Genomic DNA, 17,987 nt, shown 5'->3' on the forward strand with positions numbered 1-17,987 from the left:
GTAGCAAAAGCAGAAGCTTATTGGGTTTTAATGTTCTGTAATTTTGGAAATTGCATCTATATAAAGAAATTCACTTACCTTAAGTTCACTTACCTTAAAGGAAAATCATGAATTCTGTATATTTAAAAAAAAAAAAAAAGTGTAAGTACTTTCCATTTGTTCTTTTCTTCTAGGAATACAGAATCGTTCATTTGAGTTAGCAAAATAATGTGGTGATAAAGAGGATTTGTCTAATGAAGTATCTTGCATAGAATTACCCTATTTTTTGTTGTTCATGGACCATAACTTACTTTGTGACACTTCTATGCAGTGTTAAATCACTTATTAAAAGTGCTTGTTCCATATCATTGTCTTACTTTTATGAAATATTTGAAAGTAGTTCTTCAATATGCTTTCATTTGAAGAACAGAATTTTCAGTAAATTGAATCATAGTGCATATTGATAAAATGTTGATTCTTCATTGTAAAGCTGTAGCTCAAAGATTTTTTCCCCCCCCTTTTTCTTCATTTTGGCCTGTGCTTTTCTTCTTTTGGCAGGTCCATCATTCTAAAGTTTGGGAAGGGTGAGAAAGAAAAGCTTGATTTAGAGCAATCTAAATGCTCTCTCTCAGGAGTGTCTCCTCCTTGCCTTGTCCTTGTGTGTAGGACAGGCAGCCGTTACTCAAGACAAGTATATTACTTCTGACTATTAATTTAAATTGAGAGTTATGTAATGAAGAGTCTGCCACATAAGGCAGTTTTAATTGCTTTTGCAATAGTTTGCAAAATAACCTATCAGGCTACAAAATACTTCTAAGTTTGAAAAAGGTGACTAAAAGCTAGTTTGAGAAAGTTTCTATTTGTAAATAAGCAGGTTGGCCTAAACATTAAGTGGCTGGTTTCATATTTGTTTAGACAAGATCTGACAGATTTAGGTTGTGAGCATCGGTATAAAATCTATGATGTGTCTTGTGATTCAGGCCTCCTGTTTACTCTTGGTAAAAGAAGTTAGTGCTGAATCTGTGTGAAGCTTGTAAGTGTAAGCTTCCTTCCCACCACAAGCACACCTGTAAATTTAAATTCCAAAGAGGCTGCTACTGTTTGAAGTTAAGGGCTAACTGCCAGCCTGGTGAGTATTGCATTCTTTCAGTGAGCAGCTATGTAAAGCTCAGTTCACCATTGGTTTGAATTCATGATTGCAACACTGTAAAAATTACATTGTTTTGGTTAGTAGAAACTTATTTTAAGGTGTTTCTGGAGCTGAAAAAATTTGGTAGTGTGAACATACCTTTGTGTAGGTGTCACAGGAAAATACGTTGACCAGAGACACTGAATGAACATGGGTACAGATTTATTTGCTCAGAAGGAAGAGAAAATGAAGGTGATAGTAACCTTTTGTCATTTTATTTTTCCAGGAAAAAGTAGCATAGTGTTAGGGAGGTTATTTTTTTGAAGTCTGTTGAACTCTGAGATCTGAAAAAACTGCAATAATAAGGCATAAATTTTTCTCTCACCTTTTACATTGGTGTGCCTTCAAAAGAAATAATATTATGGTTTACACTGCTGTGAGGGGAAGCTCTGTTATGTTTCTTAAACCATCCTCCCCCTCACCAAACCTCAAGAACAATTGCTCACAAAATAACCTTGTTTATTGCAAGCAACATTTTAAGTGAAAAAAAATCCTTTTGTGTTCTTCCTGACTCTCTTGGTGCTGTTTCTTTTAATTTCTGAAATTAATTGTGCTTAACATGAAATTTTATAGTTTTTAAGCTAAAAACAAAAGGAGCAAATTAATCTAAGCAGGGACTAATTTAGACCAGCTAGTAGTCTGTGAGCCCTTACATTAGTTTGTAGATTCCTGCTTGACTTGGAGTCTCTGTAAGTTCTTCTCTAACTGTTCTCCTGTCTCTGTTTGTTCCATGCTAAGCAGATGGCCCAGAAATTAGCCAAAAGCAGGAAGAAGGTGCAGTACAAACTCCATCAGCTTGATGTTATGCTTGTTCTTTTGTTTTCTGGGAGGGTTTTTTCCTTTCTTTTTATTTTGTGGTTTTATTTTCTGCATCCAGCAAGGTTTTTTCAGATTTATTTCTGAGCCACCATACAACTTGACATATCTCAGAAATCAGTTGCCTGATTGGCCATTTTTTGTTGCTTATCATTAGCCATTTCATGTTAGAAATAGAAGAAAGATTGGATTTATTAAATGGTTACAGGCAGTGCCCAAAATGCATATTAAAGAATCAAGACTGACACGGCAAAGGTTTAAACTTTGTAAAATGATGGATTAAAATGAAGTGTGGGGTTTGTTTTGTGGTTGTTTTTTTTTACTTTTTATTTTATATTTATTAAGAATGCTTTGTTTGACACACAGAGATGTCAGATTGCTGGATGCAAAAAACAAGTTTATGTCTATACATACAGTAATATACTGAGATTGACTCATCTTTGTAATAAATTTTGTTTGTGGAGCTTTCAATTACCTTTTAACAAATATAATTTAAAAAATATTGCAAATGTTTGCTTTCTATTAACAAAATATGACTTCTAAAGTGGGTTACTGCTTGAAAAGTATGTTGTCTGACTGTGAAGGTCTTCTTGCCAGAACTGCATTATGAAAAGCTCAAACAGTACCTCCTGTGGTACGGGTTTTTCCATTGGTCTTGGCAGCCACTGCTAGCCCAAATAGAAATTCCTCAGGCAGGAGATGCTGTTAGGCCTTTCTATGCCATGTATGAAAACCTTATTTGAAGTGGGTTTCATAGTGTGCAGAAAATGGTAAAATCATAATGTTTTTTAAGAAATCTTTATAGTTCATGTTGCAGTCAGGTATAATTTTACTGAATCAGGAAAAATAGCAGGCAAGCCTTTATGAGGTTAACTTTTTTTTCAAACAATACCCAATTCACTTTCACGTATATGATATAGTTTCCACATCTTTGTGTTTCTCTTTTGCTTCTGCAGTCTAATACTCTATCCTGCATTTCTGTTCTGGTGACTGTGTCTTAGTGCACCCCTGTACGTGAATTAACATCATTATTAGTAAGTATGTTACCTGATGTGTTTGTTTGACTCTAATCCATTTATTTGCAGGCTCCAGAAGGTGAATCTCAACCCATGACTGAAGTGGACCTCTTCATTTCTACACAGAGAATAAAAGTACTGAATGCAGACACACAGGTAAAAACATAAACAAAATACTTTGTTGGTATTGTTGGAGTAGACTACTGGACATGTTCACCTACATGTTAAAATTTGTCTTTAAAATGTTTTGGCTCTTCTGTACCCCTCTAATCAGAAATCCATGGTCAAGAGCCATGTCATACAGGTAATTACTCTGGTGTGTCTGACTGTAGAAATTACTAGAATTTGTGGGTAAGATAATTGCAGTCAGCTTATGTCTTCTGAACCATGCTGCATCAAGTATTGATTGTGCACAGAGTAGCTCAAAATGTTTAGCTGCAATAATTTGTTCATAGTCCTCTACACATACATGCCCAGCATATGCAGGTTCTGCAATTGAGGTCTTGATGTGCATTTCCACAGAAAAAAATCCCCTGTAAAACTTTCTCTTTGTTTTGGTTTTGGAAAGTGAAACTCTTGGGTTCTATTTGTATCTCCCTTCATGCATGACAGGTATTACAGACTTCACTTAACAGAGTGAATAGTCTTACAGCTATTTGTGTGTTTTGATAATACTAGATGTGCAATAAGAACTTAGTTGAAGCAGCTGCTTATGTTGGTTTTCTTATTCCCCAGGAAACCATGATGGATCATCCCCTGCGGACCATTTCTTACATTGCTGATATAGGAAATATAGTTGTTTTGATGGCTCGCAGGCGAATGCCACGCTCTAACTCCCAGGATAATGTGGAAGCATCTCACCCCTCTCAAGACGGAAAGAGGCAGTACAAAATGATTTGTCATGTCTTTGAGTCTGAGGATGTAAGCAATTACATTGTCTTGTAATTTTCTAGGAGTGGAAAAGTAAGCACATTTTAAAAGGCCCAAAGTCCATTGTGAGTTGTTCTGTTTGTTTTTTAACTGCAACCAATATTTCATCTAAGCAGAGGAACTTGCCTGCCATTTATATGTTTGCACCTGACAAGTCACAGGAAATTGGTGTTTATAGAAATGCTTACCATTTTAAAGCTTCTGGAGTGCCTTCCAGTAACAGTGATAGGAGGGCCCAGTTACTTCAGGTTACAAATACAAGCTCAAATTTTGCATAAGAGAGGGAAAGTCTATCAGAGGTGCTTATTTTCATAGGGAAGTTCTGTTCCCAAGTTTTTCATTGAGGATCAGTCTCTGATCCATACCAGAAAGGTAGTTTTTGTTTTTCAGGAGGTTTGTGTTGGGACTGTAGTTGCTGTCATCATATCAAAAGGCCAGCAGAAAAAGATTGTTATTTCAGCAATCTCCAAATATGCTGAATAGAGACACAAATGACTAAATTTTAATCTATGGCACTTAAGTTACTTTACACAGGACGAAGTTACCTTACACAGGATTTGCAACCTGTCTTCAAAATCAGTGTGTATAACTTGCTGTGCACTATGCTGATCTTTAACTTTTACGCACTTGTGAAAAGTAACTTTCAGTAACTGAAAAGCGAAATCAAGCTTATCAGATTGAAGTGGTTAGATATGTGGTTTTTAGGATCATAGTCAAGTTAGGCTTACTAATTTGGGAAGTTGTAACAAACTCAAGAGAAGCAAGTGAAAGTATCAGTTTCTTATAAAGTATTCACATCTTCCAATCTGCAGTGAGCATCAAGGACTTTGAGATGGGAAGGTTGCCTTGAATAAGGAGCTGATTTTATGTGCTGATTTTATTTTATATAATGTTCTAAACAGATTATATTCAGGTGTCTGAATATATTATCTGATTGCACATGAATGTATATACATAACCCACTGCTGAAGTTAAAAAGGATGAGCACTGATTAAAGTAGTCCTGGACCAAAATTGACAGAGTATAAAAATTATGAATTATTTCCACAAAATAACATGTAAGCCTGTTTTGCAAAGCCTTTTAAGAATCTGGTGTGAAAGAGAGTAGCTGATGCATTTTTTGCTTAATATCATTTGACAAGCCACCCACTTTGAAGCTGCTGTTCCTGTGTTTCTAGTCACAAGTTTGCTTGCTCTTTTCCTGGCCAGTTGAAAAAGCTGAAATCAAACTGTCAGGTGCCAGAGTCTGGGGCTTATTTTCCTTTACCATCAGGTGGTCTGACCCCTTGCAGGATCCATACTTCCCAGATTTGTTTCTTAGGCTGCTTTAATACTTTGGCTAGCTGAAATTTGAGCTTCCCAATCTGTGGTTTGTTTGAATCAGCCTGTATTTGTGTCATGTGGGATCCTCTCTATGCCTGTAGATCCAATTAGCTTGTGAAATGCCTGTAGATCAAATAAAAACATTGCTTGTTGATGGGGAAAATATGCTGAGAAGCTGCAGCTTATATCAACTCTCCTTAGTCATGGTTTACAGCTCACAGGTAACTTGCAAAATTTATCTCAAATACAAAATCTCTTAACAGAATGAAAGCATTGTAGCAGCAAGCAAATGGCAGCTTCAAAGATTTTTTTACCTGCAGTGAAGTAATACAGCCTGTTTCTATTATAAAACTTGTCTTTTCTTCTTCTGGGACAACTGGGTACTTGACAGAGTCAACACAGTAAGTGAAACAGAAGCTGTAAGCCTGTGGGTGGGTGTTGGTCTCTGCTTGGATGAGTCTTTGTCTAAGGAGGACAGCACCAGATTTTCATATGTATTTAGAGGTGTATCTTTAAATGAGTAGAACCTTAGTGATATGTTCAAGTGCTGGGTTTCTAAGTAGAAGCTGATCTCTTCCTGGAGTGAAGATACATGTGTATGAATGTCAAGTCTGCACTCTTCCCTTTGGTTACTGAATTATGGAGTTGTAGTTTTCTCCTTTACTTGCTGTCTTGTTCTTGCTGTCAAAATTAGCTTGGTCTTAGCTTTGGTAATATACATATATTGGTGTTTTCAGCACCAGTAATCATGCTGTTCTCATCAGCAGGTTTAGTGCTAGTTTAAGCTGTTTAAGATGCTATATGATTTTTATTTCAGTATTGGGAATCTTTCCTTTATTAGGGACCAAACTGAACTTTAAATATGGTATTAAATAAAAGTACACCTGGAGCAGCATTCATTCATTATCAGCACTCTGCCAAGCCTCCACAGTAAGCTGTGGAGCTCGCCATTTGTCTTCCCTGCCTTTGCCACAGCCAGCACTGTTTTGGTGCACATCACAGCCACCTCCCGTAAGCACTACACAGTGCTCACTGCATGATTGCTCCACCTATCCAGAGCAGTACTCTGCAACATGCTGTCCTTTCCTCTCCCGCCCATTACTTGCCTGACCATGATTACTGTGTCAAAGGCAGGCTTCCCTCTGGCCCTGCTTGGCACAGAGCTTTCCCCACATCTGTCTGCTGCCCAGTTTCTCTCCCACAGCTGCAGAAGCAAAACCGCTCACGGTGGAACAATGCAGTGTAGTGAGTGGTGCATTTGGTGGCTCTGGGTGCAGACAAGACTGTGGGAAGCCGCAGGTGCAAGAGGGTGCCTACAAAAAGTGGGTAGGAAAGAGGCAGAGAACTGGCAGGATTGTGCAAGTTGGAAGGAGGGAAATAAGTGTAGGGGATAATGGCTGAAGGTAGTAGCAGGGTGAAGAAGGAGGTGCATATGACCATTTGCAGTTACTTCAAGGGCTTTATCTGATCACTAGTTGCTGCCTTTTTCTTTGTCTGAGGCTGAGGTAGGAGTAGTCACTATGAATGTTTTAAAGGATGGTAAGAAAAGTTGGAAATACCCATTTAAATGTGGTTGTGTGTTTCCTAGTAGTTATTTTCATTTTCACTGCTGGCTTGTCAGAGAATGACATTGCCTCTGCTGGAAGGGAGAGCTATCTGGGAGCAGCATGCGTGGGAAGAATTGTGGGGACAAGCTGCAGTCACTGCAGTGGCTCTACCTTTACACTTAGCAGTTCTTACCTGTGTAAGGATGTCTTTCTTTCAGATATTTATAATTTAGAGTTGCTTACTGAACTAGATTCATGGGAGAGCTAAATGTGTTGATATTTTATGTGTCTTTAAAATTAGTTTGTAGGGCACAAATACTTTTTTAGACTGGATTGTGGTAACTTGTAGGTTCATCAACTTGATGATGCATTTTACAGTGTGATTGTAACAGAAAGTGTCAGTGGCCATGATCATCAGAGTGTTTCACTTTTTTCTTTTCTTTTCACTTCTCTGGGAACTGCTACAGGCGCAGCTGATTGCACAGTCCATAGGTCAAGCATTTAGTGTGGCCTACCAAGAGTTTCTGAGGGCAAATGGAATCAACCCAGAAGACCTTAGCCAGAAGGAATACAGCGACTTGCTTAATACCCAGGACATGTACAATGATGATCTGATTCACTTCTCCAAATCTGAAAATTGCAAAGATGTATGTCTCTTTTTCCACAATATTCAGCTACTCTTTATCAGTTGCAGGATTGTGTTGGAAAAAATTAAAAAACCATTAATACTTCCTAAAAATTATCTCAGTTAGTCTAGAATATCCTCCCTAATAGGACACCCTGTCATCAGTTCTGTTTCAAAGGCAAACAGTGTATCCCAAATTTATCAGCAGTCAACTGATTTACCATCTGTTTCTGTTCTTTTTACCAAACAATTTTCAGACATGTTTTAAAGTGAACTTCAAGCAGATTAACAGATTAATTCAATTTTTAAAATTACAGTAAACAACATAAAATTTAAAGGAGGTGTTTATGAACATAACTGATTCCAGGGTTTAACTAACTGTATGTACCAGAAGTCTTTGCAGCTTGCTTAATAAAAATGAACCAGTGTGCAACTGGAACACACAGGTAATGTTTTTCCAATGCAAAGTTGTAAACTCTTGAAATATCTTCTTACTTAGCTTTGTCCACCAAAGCCCATGGCACCAGGGTTTCCATCACTGCAGTTTCTTCTGCTCATATACAGAATTGGCTTCTGAGGGGTGTTTTGCACTAAATCCGTATTGTGTGTCATTTAATGTTTGAATACAATGTACCCTATCTTGTTTTGCCGTTGAATTAGGAAGGCAGGTTGCAAATGAAGAGGGGTATGTTTGTTGTGATTGTGAGTGTTTGGAAGGGAATGATATTAGCTCTATAGGTGTGAAATAAACTATTTTTTTTAACACTTTTTCTTATTATACAGGTTTACATTGAAAAGCAAAAGGGGGAAATCCTAGGTGTGGTGATTGTGGAGTCTGGCTGGGGATCTATTTTGCCTACAGTTATCATAGCCAACATGATGCATGGAGGACCAGCAGAGAAATCTGGGAAGCTGAACATAGGGGACCAGATTATGTCAATCAATGGGACCAGCTTGGTTGGTTTACCACTCTCAACGTGTCAAAGCATTATAAAGGTAGGGAAAATGTTTCTGGAAGCTACACATTTTTAAATGGTGACATAACTGAAGAGCAGAAAGTATGAAACTCTGAAGTAAATTCTTAACAAATATTTAAGCATAAAAAGCTAAAGCATAGCACTTTCCATTTCATGATCTTAAAAAACAGTGTGAGTTATGCTACACCCGTTTTCTGACTCCACACAGCACCACACAGGAAAATGGGTAAGGTTGGGACCACTGGAAGTAGTCTAATCCAACCTCCTTGCTCCAGCAGAGTTGCCTAGAGCATCTTACTCAAGATTGTGTATTGATGGCTTTTGAGTATCTCCAGAGAAGGGAACTCTGAAGTTTCTCTGAAAATCTGTTCCTATGCTCAATCTCCTCACAGGAGAGAAATTCTTCCTTATATTGAGGTGAAACTTCCTGCATTCCAGTGTTGGCCCTTTGCCATTCATCCTATTGCTCAGCACCACTAAAAAGAGCCTGACTATATCCTCTTGACATCTTCCCCTCAGATACTTACATGCATTAATGAGGTCCCCTCTCAGTTGTCTCTTCTTGATGCTGAACAGGGCCAGCTCCCTCAGCTTTTGACAGAATTGTGGCATTTTTTAGGTTGGAAAAGGCCTCTGATGTCACTCAGTCCAACTGTTAACCTTTTCCTCCTAAGTGAAGTGCTCCAGTCCCCTAATGAAAGCCCTCAACAGGAGCTGCCTGCTCCAGGAGCTCCATGTCCCTGTTGTGCTGAGGAGCCCAGAGCTGGACACAGCACTGCAGATAAGCCTCACCAGGGCTGAGCAGAGGGGCAGGATCACCTCCCTTGAGCTGCTGGCAGTGCTCTTCCCAATGTATCCCAGGGTAACATCCGCCTTATTAGCTGCAAGAGCATTGCTGGCTCATGGACAGCTTGTGCTGGGGCCTGGGGTGATTCCTGCATTTGCCCTTGTTGAATTTCAGAAGGTTCCCTTCTGCCCACACCTCCTGCTTGTCAAGGTCCTTCTGAAGGGTTGCACAGCACTTGGCCACTCCTCCCAGCTTTTGTCATCAGTGAACTTCCTCAGGAGGCACTCCATATTGATAAGTTAAATAAGATTGGGCCCAGTATTGGGCCCTGCTAGGTACAGACATCCAAATAGACCTGTGCCACCAGTCCCAACCCTCTGAGCTCTGCTGTTCAGTCGCTTCTCAATCCACCTCACCACCTGTTTCCTGAGCTTGAGGGTTATGAGGTTATCTTGAGAGAACAGCATCAAAAGTCTTGATGAAGTCCAGATTGACATCATCCAGTGGAATTCCAGAGTGCTTTGCTATTTACTTGTGTACCAGAGTTCTGTGCATAACCTCACAAGGGAATATTTTGTGCAGAAGGAAGATATTACCAGGTACACGCTTGAAATTTTATATGGAGGCATAGGTGTTTAGTATTGTCATAAGCATTACTATATGTTAAGTACCTCTTAATATTTGGATAAAATAGAGTAAATGCTTTTTTGTTTGTTTGTTTATACCTGTTATTAAAGCTGTAAAATTTGGGCTTAAAGACATACCCTCTGTGGCATCTTTCCCCAAGTTGTTTGAAAGTGCTTCTCTTATTCGGTGCTTCTCTTCACTTGCATAAATGGGATATTTTAATTGGAAGAGCTTTCTTCTAGTTGTCAGCAAAGTATGTGACACTGAAAAGCTTGCAGTCATCTGAACTGAGCAGTGCTCGGGGCAGCTGTAGCATATAAAGGAATAAGTATTTGAACATCAGATTTTAAAGAACAGGAAAGATACATCACTAGAGAGTGTTTGAGACGAAACTCATTAGTTATTTATTAGTTATTTATTGAAATGATCCTGCCTAGCTCTGCAGATCATCACATGCAGACCCATAATGCTGGTCATTATACAGACATTCCCTGTTAGAGTTATTAATTTATTCATTACAACTTTTTTGTAACAAGTTGTATTATGTACCTTTCTTCTTTCACTTTGTAATATTTTTTAATTACATTATAAATTTTCCATTTACAAGGTAAATTTGCCAAGTAAAAAAAAAGTACAAAGTATTTTTTTTTCTTCATGGATTATCTCTTAATACTTGAACTGAAATGTTATAAAGACTTTCCATTCAGGCTTCCCATTATGTTTATATTGAGTTCTGATAAGTAATAGATGCATGAGTCACTGAACCAGTCATTTTAGATTCAGTGAGTAGAAATGATAGCCTGTGTGACATACTGAAAATATGGTAAAAGCAGTCTTACGTGTGTCAAGAAATGAAAAAAAAAAAATCACCATATTAAATTTCTTTGTGCTAGCATCATTGAAACAAAACTCCCTGTAAATTTAGGCTCTTTATGATTGTTTCCTATCCCACATCATTTTTATTTCTAAAACTCTGATAAGTTATGCTTTCCTTATTCAGATGGAGTTTTTGTTCTGCTTATCAGTACTCTTTCAATACAGATGCAACGAGCTTTGCCGTTTCCAACTTCTGCAGGCCTTTCTCTTTTTCATTGATACTTACCACATTTTTCACAGGAACTGCCAGCCCATTTTTTTGTCATTCTAAAGAAAAGATAATCTGTATGTTTGCAGATCTTCACAACCACATATCTGGAGTTATTAATATAGCATTTTCGGAAACAAGTATGTATATGAATGATCTAAGCACAGATCATTAAATGTGGTAGAAATATCCCAGGTTTCTGATTTCCTTAGCATACTAGAAGGAAAAGATGGTAATACGCGGATACACATATGTCGTAAGCGCTTCAAACAAGATAATTCAGCATTATAGATGTAATCTTTGCTTCTGATTTACCATAAACCAGTTCCAAACTGATGGAGCTTTGAAGAAGCTTTCCATGTGTTGTGGCTGTTCCCTGATAGGATTATGCTACTTCTGTCTTTCTCAGAAGCATCTAGTGCTGGTTACTATCGGAAGTATACTCAGTAACTAGATAAAGAAAGAAAGGTGGTCAAAAATATGCAATTTTTTTGTTTGTTTCTGATCAGTTTATACTACCAGTCTGTATACAAGTGAAGATTAACCACTTCTGAAATATATGTACTTTCTGTAAAATTAAAAGAATTTTTTTAGGGACCACATGACTTTTTTTTCCCCCAGGGAATACATGTAAGTCACTTGCACATTCATCAGGGAAGTAAGAGCATGATGATACCAAGTCTGTTCTGGGCACATACCCTGAGTGAATTCAGATGACTGAAGTTAGACACTTAAATTCATTATAGAAATGGGCATCCCCAGTACTCTGTATGACTGCTATCTTCCAGGATTAGAATGCTGAGGCAAAAGCCCCCTTGATTTTTCCATGAACACCATGCCCACAGCATAGTTCAGGTTGAGAAGTCCCTGTCCTCTACAGTGTGTGTTGTCAAGATCTGCCTATAGAAAGTGAATGGTCCTTAAGCATGTGAGCTGCACTGCGCACCAGAGTAGAAGAAGTCTAGTCATAGTCATGGAAGAAGTTCAGACCTTCTTTCTCCTGTGTGTGGAGAACAGGCAGTTCCCACAGCCATGAGCTTTGTCATTTTGTGTTCAGATTTTGTATTCCGATTTGTGTTGCATTGTCTTGCAGCCATTTCCAAGAATGAGCCAAGTTGATCTTAGCGCTGTGTGGAAGTGAGGGCAGCTGTTTGCACCCAGTGTTGATTACATGCAGTGTAAGGCACTGACAAGAAAACAGACTTCAGGGCAGTTCATAATGCCAGGATACCAGTTCAGTTACTCAAGTCACTGCTGAATCAGGAGCTCAGTTCAACAGAATCAGCAGCAGTAAATTGTATGTAGAGACTTCAGTATATTACCTTAGCTACGGAATTAATTAAGTAAGTTGAAAATAGCTGTAATTTTTATAAAGCATTTCATTCTTTATGAGTTTTTTATTTATGTATAGATTTATGGCTAATATTTTGTATGAATTAAGCATTTCAAAAATCTCTCATAACAATCTCCAAGAGCTCTAAGTACTTGAAGTTGTATAAAGGGTCAGATTGCATTTATTTGTGGCTCATTACATTTTTGTTTTCATGGAGCCATATGAACTCAGTCTCTGAGTCTGGCAGTCACTCCTGTAGCTAGTCTAGACTAACATTTTAATTCAAAGTAGAACAGGCTTCTTAACACTTTGCCCACTGGGATTTAAATACCTCCAAGACTGGATGCTCCACGGCTTTTCTGGGTAATAAGTGTTTTACCATCTTGACAGTAAAAATATTTTTTTCTCATTCAATTTTCTTCTAGTAGGAAGGAGTTTATTATGAATGTGATATAGCTCAGTTGGAAGGGAGGAAGAATACTTGGAATGTATCAAGCTCTGTCTTGGGGTCGATGATGAATGAGTTGACAGTTCATAGGTTAGAATAAAAGGGCAGACTGCTAAGGGTGGCACTTGTGGATACGTGCTACAGAATGCCTGATCAAGAGGTGGATGAGACCTTATACAGACAGCTCAAAGCAGCCTTGAAGTCACAGGCTCTGGTTCTTGTGGGAGACTTGAACTATCATGACATCTTCTGGAGAAGCTGCGCAGCAAAGCACAAACAATCCAGAAGGTTCCTGGAAAGCACTAGTGACAACGTCCTCAGATGATGGAGGAGCCCACAAGAAATGGGTATGCTGCTTGACCTCATCCAGCAAACAGGAAAGGATTTATTGGATGTGTGAAGATTGGTGCCAGCCTATTGGCAAGTAAGATTTTAATCATGGGCTTCAGGAGAGCTTATTTTAGACTCTTTAGAGATATTGATAGAATCCCATGGGAAGAGGTCCTGCAGGGAAGGTTGATATTCAAGGATCACTTCCTCCAAACTCAAGAACGATGCATCCCAGTGAGCAAGAAGTCAGACAAGGGGTCAAGAGACCTGCATGGATGAATGAAGAACTGTCATTACTCAAGCATAAGCAGGAAATACACAGGAGATGGAAGCAAGGTAAGCAGGGTAAGCAGGGTCAGTCCTCTTGGAATTAATATAGAGAGGTTGTCAGACTAAGGAGAGATGAGGATGAGACAAGGAAGGCCACAGACAATTTGGAATTAAATCTGACCAAGGATGTTGTCATGGGTTTAAAGCACTAGCTAAAAAAATCACTAGAAAACTTACTCATTTATTGCTGTGAGATATGGATTAGAAGAAGGGCAAAACAGGCTTAAAAGTTAAAAGGAATAAAGGAAGTTTATTAACATAACTACAAGAATAAGAAACCAGAATAAAATCTCCAGAAACCGTTTTTCCCCACCACCCAACCATTCTCTTGTTTAATTGACAACATAGAGACAAAACCTGGTGGTTAAAGCAGTCCCAACTATATAGTAGCTTTTTCATCAGTCTTTATAGAGAAAAAGAAGTTTTCTTTTATCATTCTATGGAGAGTTTTTCATAAGAAAACAGTTTTCTCATGGATTTCTATTCCTCTGATGTCAGCCATCCAGAAACTCTGCCATAAGGCCTCCCCTCCCATTTCACACCACTCTGAGGTGTTTTTATGGGCCATAAAGTCAAGGGGTGGCATTTTAAGGAAGAGCTATTCAAAGGCAAAAGTTCTCTTCATCTGTCTCTGTGACCATCTCTGGGAACAGAAGTTGTTTCTTTTCTTCTTGGCGGCCAAGTACTTCTATCAACTCTCACTTCTCTTTCTCTGTTTCAGCATTTTATGAGATCACAACTACTTCACTATCTGCTCAGCTTCATCAATGGATTACTTTTGCTCAGAGCAACACTTTGAAATGCTTCATTCCTCCCAAAATACTTTTTCATGAATTATAGGAGTTTTTTCAGAACATTATTGTCCATCTCCATAGCTTTAACAGAAGAGTATTTCAGCTTATTAAAGCATCTCCTCTCCCTGTCTGAGGCTTAATTTTTTCCCTCACTGGCTTTGATGGTTTATGTTGTCTCTTTACATGTTGATCACTCTCGCTTTCTTCTCTCTGTAAAAAGGATTAAATCTGCAGGTCTCTGGGCAGTGAAAGGGTTAAAATCTGGCTCAAGCTGTAACAGGTATTCTTGGTCCTGGACTTCAGCTCAGCAGTGCCCAGGCTGGGCCCCCCCTGGAAAAAGTTTCAGCCACGCTGGAGGCTTCCCGGGAGGCTGCAGCAGAGCCCGGCAGGGCTGGGGGAATTCCCACAGGCTCCATCCCCCAGCTGGAACCGCAGCAGGCCCAGCCCAGCCCCTGCCCAGGCCTCATGGCCTGGAGAGGAGGCAGGAGCCGGCTGGAGTTCTGTTACCTTTCACAGCCGGGAACAAAAAGAAGCCAGAAATTCCTGGGCTTAGGTTTTTAAAGGGTGGTGTTCATAGGTTGATCTCACTATTCAATGGTCAAAACCACTGTCAGTTTTCAGAAATGGCCAGTTATTGGCCAGGAGAAAGAACTCCCATAAGCCTTTAGCATACTAAACTTCCTTAGATGTCTCTTTTTTTTTCTCAAATGCCAATCCATCACAGATGTCAAGGAAAACAAGATTAGCTTCTTCAAATAAATCAACAACAAAAGGAAAACAAGGGATAATGTGGACCTGTTACTAAATGGAGGGGGTGTCTCGGTGACAGAGGACACAGACAAGGCAGAGTTACTGAACACTGCCTTTGGATTGGTGTTCACTGTCAAGACCAGCCCTCAGGAATCTCTGACACAGGAAGTCAGGGTAAAGGAATGTTGGAAGGGATATTTTCCCTTGGTCAAACAGGATTGGGTTAGAGAACACCTAGGCAAACTCAAAATTCACACATCCATGATCTCTGCATCCATGAGAGTTGAGAGAGCTGGCAGACACCACAGTAAGGGTCCTGGCAATCACTGAAAGTTCATGCTAGAGGACTGAGAAAAGCAAATGTCACCCTGGTCTTCAAAAAGGGCAAGAAAGAGAGCCAGATAACTACTGTCCAGTAAGCCTCACCTTAATCCCTGGGACTCCTCATTCTGGAGGCCATCTCTATCCACACGGTTGACAATGAGGTGATCAGCAGTAGTCAGCGTGGATTCACTGAAGGTAAATCATGTCTGATTAAACTGATTGCCTTCTGTGGAAGAACAGCTACCTGGATGGATGAAGGGAGAGCAGTGTATGTTTTACTTCTGCAAGGTTTTCCACACCATCTCTCACAACATCCTCATAGGCAAACTCAGGAGTATGGACCAGTTAGTGAGCAGTGAGGTGGATAGAGAGTTGGCTGAATGGCAGATCCCAGAGGGTCATCACCAGTGGCACAGAGTCAGGTTGGAGGCCTCTAGGTAGCAGTGTCCCTCAGGATTCAATACTCCTGCAGTATTTTTTAAGGTTTTCATAAATGTCTTCGATGAAGGGGCAGATGCCTCCCCAGCAAGTCCACTGATGACACCAAGCTGGGAGAAGTGGCTGACACCCAAGTGCTTCAGAGGATCCTCAACAGGCAGGAGAGATGGGCAGAGAGGAACCTTCTCATATTCAGTGAGGGCAAATGCAGGATCCCGCATCTGGGTGGGAACTGCTTCGTGCACCAGCACAGGCTGGAGTGACTTGCTGGAGAGCAGCTCTGTGCAGAAGGACCTGGGGATCCTGGTGGACAACGAGCTGTCCATGAGCCAGCAGTGTGCCCTTGTGGCCAAGAGGGCCAGTGGTGTCCTGGGATGCATCAGGAAGAGCACTGCCAGCAGCCTGAGGGAGGTGATCCTGCCCCTCTCTTCAGCCCTGGTGAGGCTCCTCTGCAGTGCTGTGTCCAACTCTGGGCTCCTCAGCACAACAGGGACATGGAGCTCCTGGAATGGGTCCAGGGGAGCTGTACAAAGAGGATGAAGGGACCGGAGCATCTCTCTTATGAGGAAAAGCTGAGGGAGATGGGGCTGCTCAGCCTCCAGAAGAGACACTGAGAGGGGCCTTATCAATGTCTGTAAGTAGCTGAAGGGAGGGTGCCAAGAGGATGGAGCCAGGCTCTTGTCGGGGGTGCTGAGCAATAGGACAAGGGGTAACGGGCAGAAACTGATGCACAGGAAGTCCCATTGGAACATAAAGGAATAGCTTGTGTAGGTGACCATCCAATGGAACAGATTTCCCAGGAGGCTGTGGAGTCTCCCTCACTGGAGATATTCAGGAGCCATCTGGACACAGTCCAGTGCCGTGTGCTCTGGGATGACCCAGCCTGAGCAGGGAGGTTGGACCAGATGATCCACAGTGGTCCCTTCCAACTTTACCCATCTTGTGATTCTGTGAATAATGGAAATTACGGGTGCTGCTTATACAAAGATGATACAAGGAGGACCAGCTGTTTGCTTGACAGAATTTATTCTTTTTCATTAGGGAAGCAACTGTTTTGCAACTAACTCAGTTACTTATTTAAAAGTCATTGACCGTTCTGGTGAGATGCATAGACCTGTTTAATATTCCTTTTATGTATAATTTATATTATCAAATGAAGAAATTGCCAACAGGAATCTAAAACAGCTGTGCCAGATTTTTGGCAAGAAAAATTTGATGTTTTATCACTCATCCCACAGAATATTCTGATGCTTGTGTCTGGCATTCATTGATCATGTTCTGGTACAATGCATACAAAGATCTATTTATTCAAGGCTGCTCCCATGTCAGCATTTGAACACCTTTTTTATTTCTGGTCATGATACATGTTTAACTCTCAATTTGGTATTTTTTTTCAGGGTTTGAAAAACCAGGCCCGGGTTAAACTGAACATAGTTAGATGTCCTCCAGTAACCACAGTCTTGATCAGAAGACCAGACCTCAGATATCAGCTGGGCTTCAGTGTGCAGAATGGGATTGTAAGTAGCTTCCACCATTTCTGATCAAGCTTTAACATGAAACTTCCTCTCCATTTGTGGGTAAGTTTCAGTCTGAGAAGAGGGAAGCCTCTATTTTGTCCTTTTCAGCAAGCAGGATTTTGCACTTGTGAAGTCTGAGATATAAAAGTTGTGTTAATAGGAGTTATTTTTTGTCTGTGACTCTACTTAATTCACAACTTTACAGTCAGCCAGAGGAATAAAATAGTTGTTTCAGCTTAAAAAAAAAAAAACTGTGTGGAAGAGTCTGCTTTCAGCATGCATCATACATGTCTTTAACTAAGCCATTGCGTAATGCAATGATAGCATGAAAGAAAAAGCCTGTTGTTGATCCTTTTTGTTGCAAGGCATCTGTCTAATGAACATCATTAAATTGAGGTCCTTCATACACTCATAAATTTCCAAACCACATGTCCAAAGACATGTAATGTACAACACAAACAGCCTTTTTTGACAGTTTTTTCTGCTCTTAACTACTTGTCACGAACAAATTTTGCTTTTGAGTCAGCAATGATTGCATCTTAGAATTTGTTGTTGCAAGTCTATGTTTAAATGTTGATTCATAGCTTGCAGGCAAAAAATAGATAATCAAGTCTCTCTTCCTTATCCAGCCCATGATAAATTTGTTCTCTTCCTTCCAGATCTGTAGCCTTATGAGAGGAGGGATAGCAGAGCGAGGAGGTGTGCGTGTTGGCCATCGGATCATTGAGATCAATGGGCAGAGCGTTGTAGCAACACCCCATGAGAAAATTGTTCACATCCTCTCAAATGCTGTTGGTGAGGTAAGAGCCAGCACTGTGTCTAGG

General features: G+C 40.0%; 1 protein-coding gene across 8 annotated transcripts in view; it reads left to right on the plus strand.

The window, feature by feature from the left end:
- APBA1 (amyloid beta precursor protein binding family A member 1) overlaps nucleotides 1-17,987 on the plus strand; it is an 86,390-nt gene that overhangs the window by 65,855 nt on the left and 2,548 nt on the right. For 4 of the 8 annotated variants that reach the window (XM_086868445.1, XM_086868442.1, XM_086868443.1 and 1 more), the window contains 7 exons: nucleotides 1,910-1,942; nucleotides 3,070-3,156; nucleotides 3,736-3,921; nucleotides 7,267-7,446; nucleotides 8,208-8,420; nucleotides 17,044-17,163; nucleotides 17,823-17,963. In XM_086868445.1, coding sequence (XP_086724571.1) covers nucleotides 1,910-1,942; nucleotides 3,070-3,156; nucleotides 3,736-3,921; nucleotides 7,267-7,446; nucleotides 8,208-8,420; nucleotides 17,044-17,163; nucleotides 17,823-17,963 — 960 coding nt within the window. The remainder of the gene's footprint in view (nucleotides 1-1,909; nucleotides 1,943-3,069; nucleotides 3,157-3,735; nucleotides 3,922-7,266; nucleotides 7,447-8,207; nucleotides 8,421-17,043; nucleotides 17,164-17,822; nucleotides 17,964-17,987) is intronic. The other 4 variants (XM_086868448.1, XM_086868446.1, XM_086868447.1 and 1 more) reach the window with 1 other exon arrangement.

The sequence above is a fragment of the Cyanistes caeruleus genome, chromosome Z, assembly GCF_971803275.1.
Source record: "Cyanistes caeruleus chromosome Z, bCyaCae1.hap1.1, whole genome shotgun sequence".
Classification (NCBI taxonomy): Eukaryota; Metazoa; Chordata; class Aves; order Passeriformes; family Paridae; genus Cyanistes; species Cyanistes caeruleus.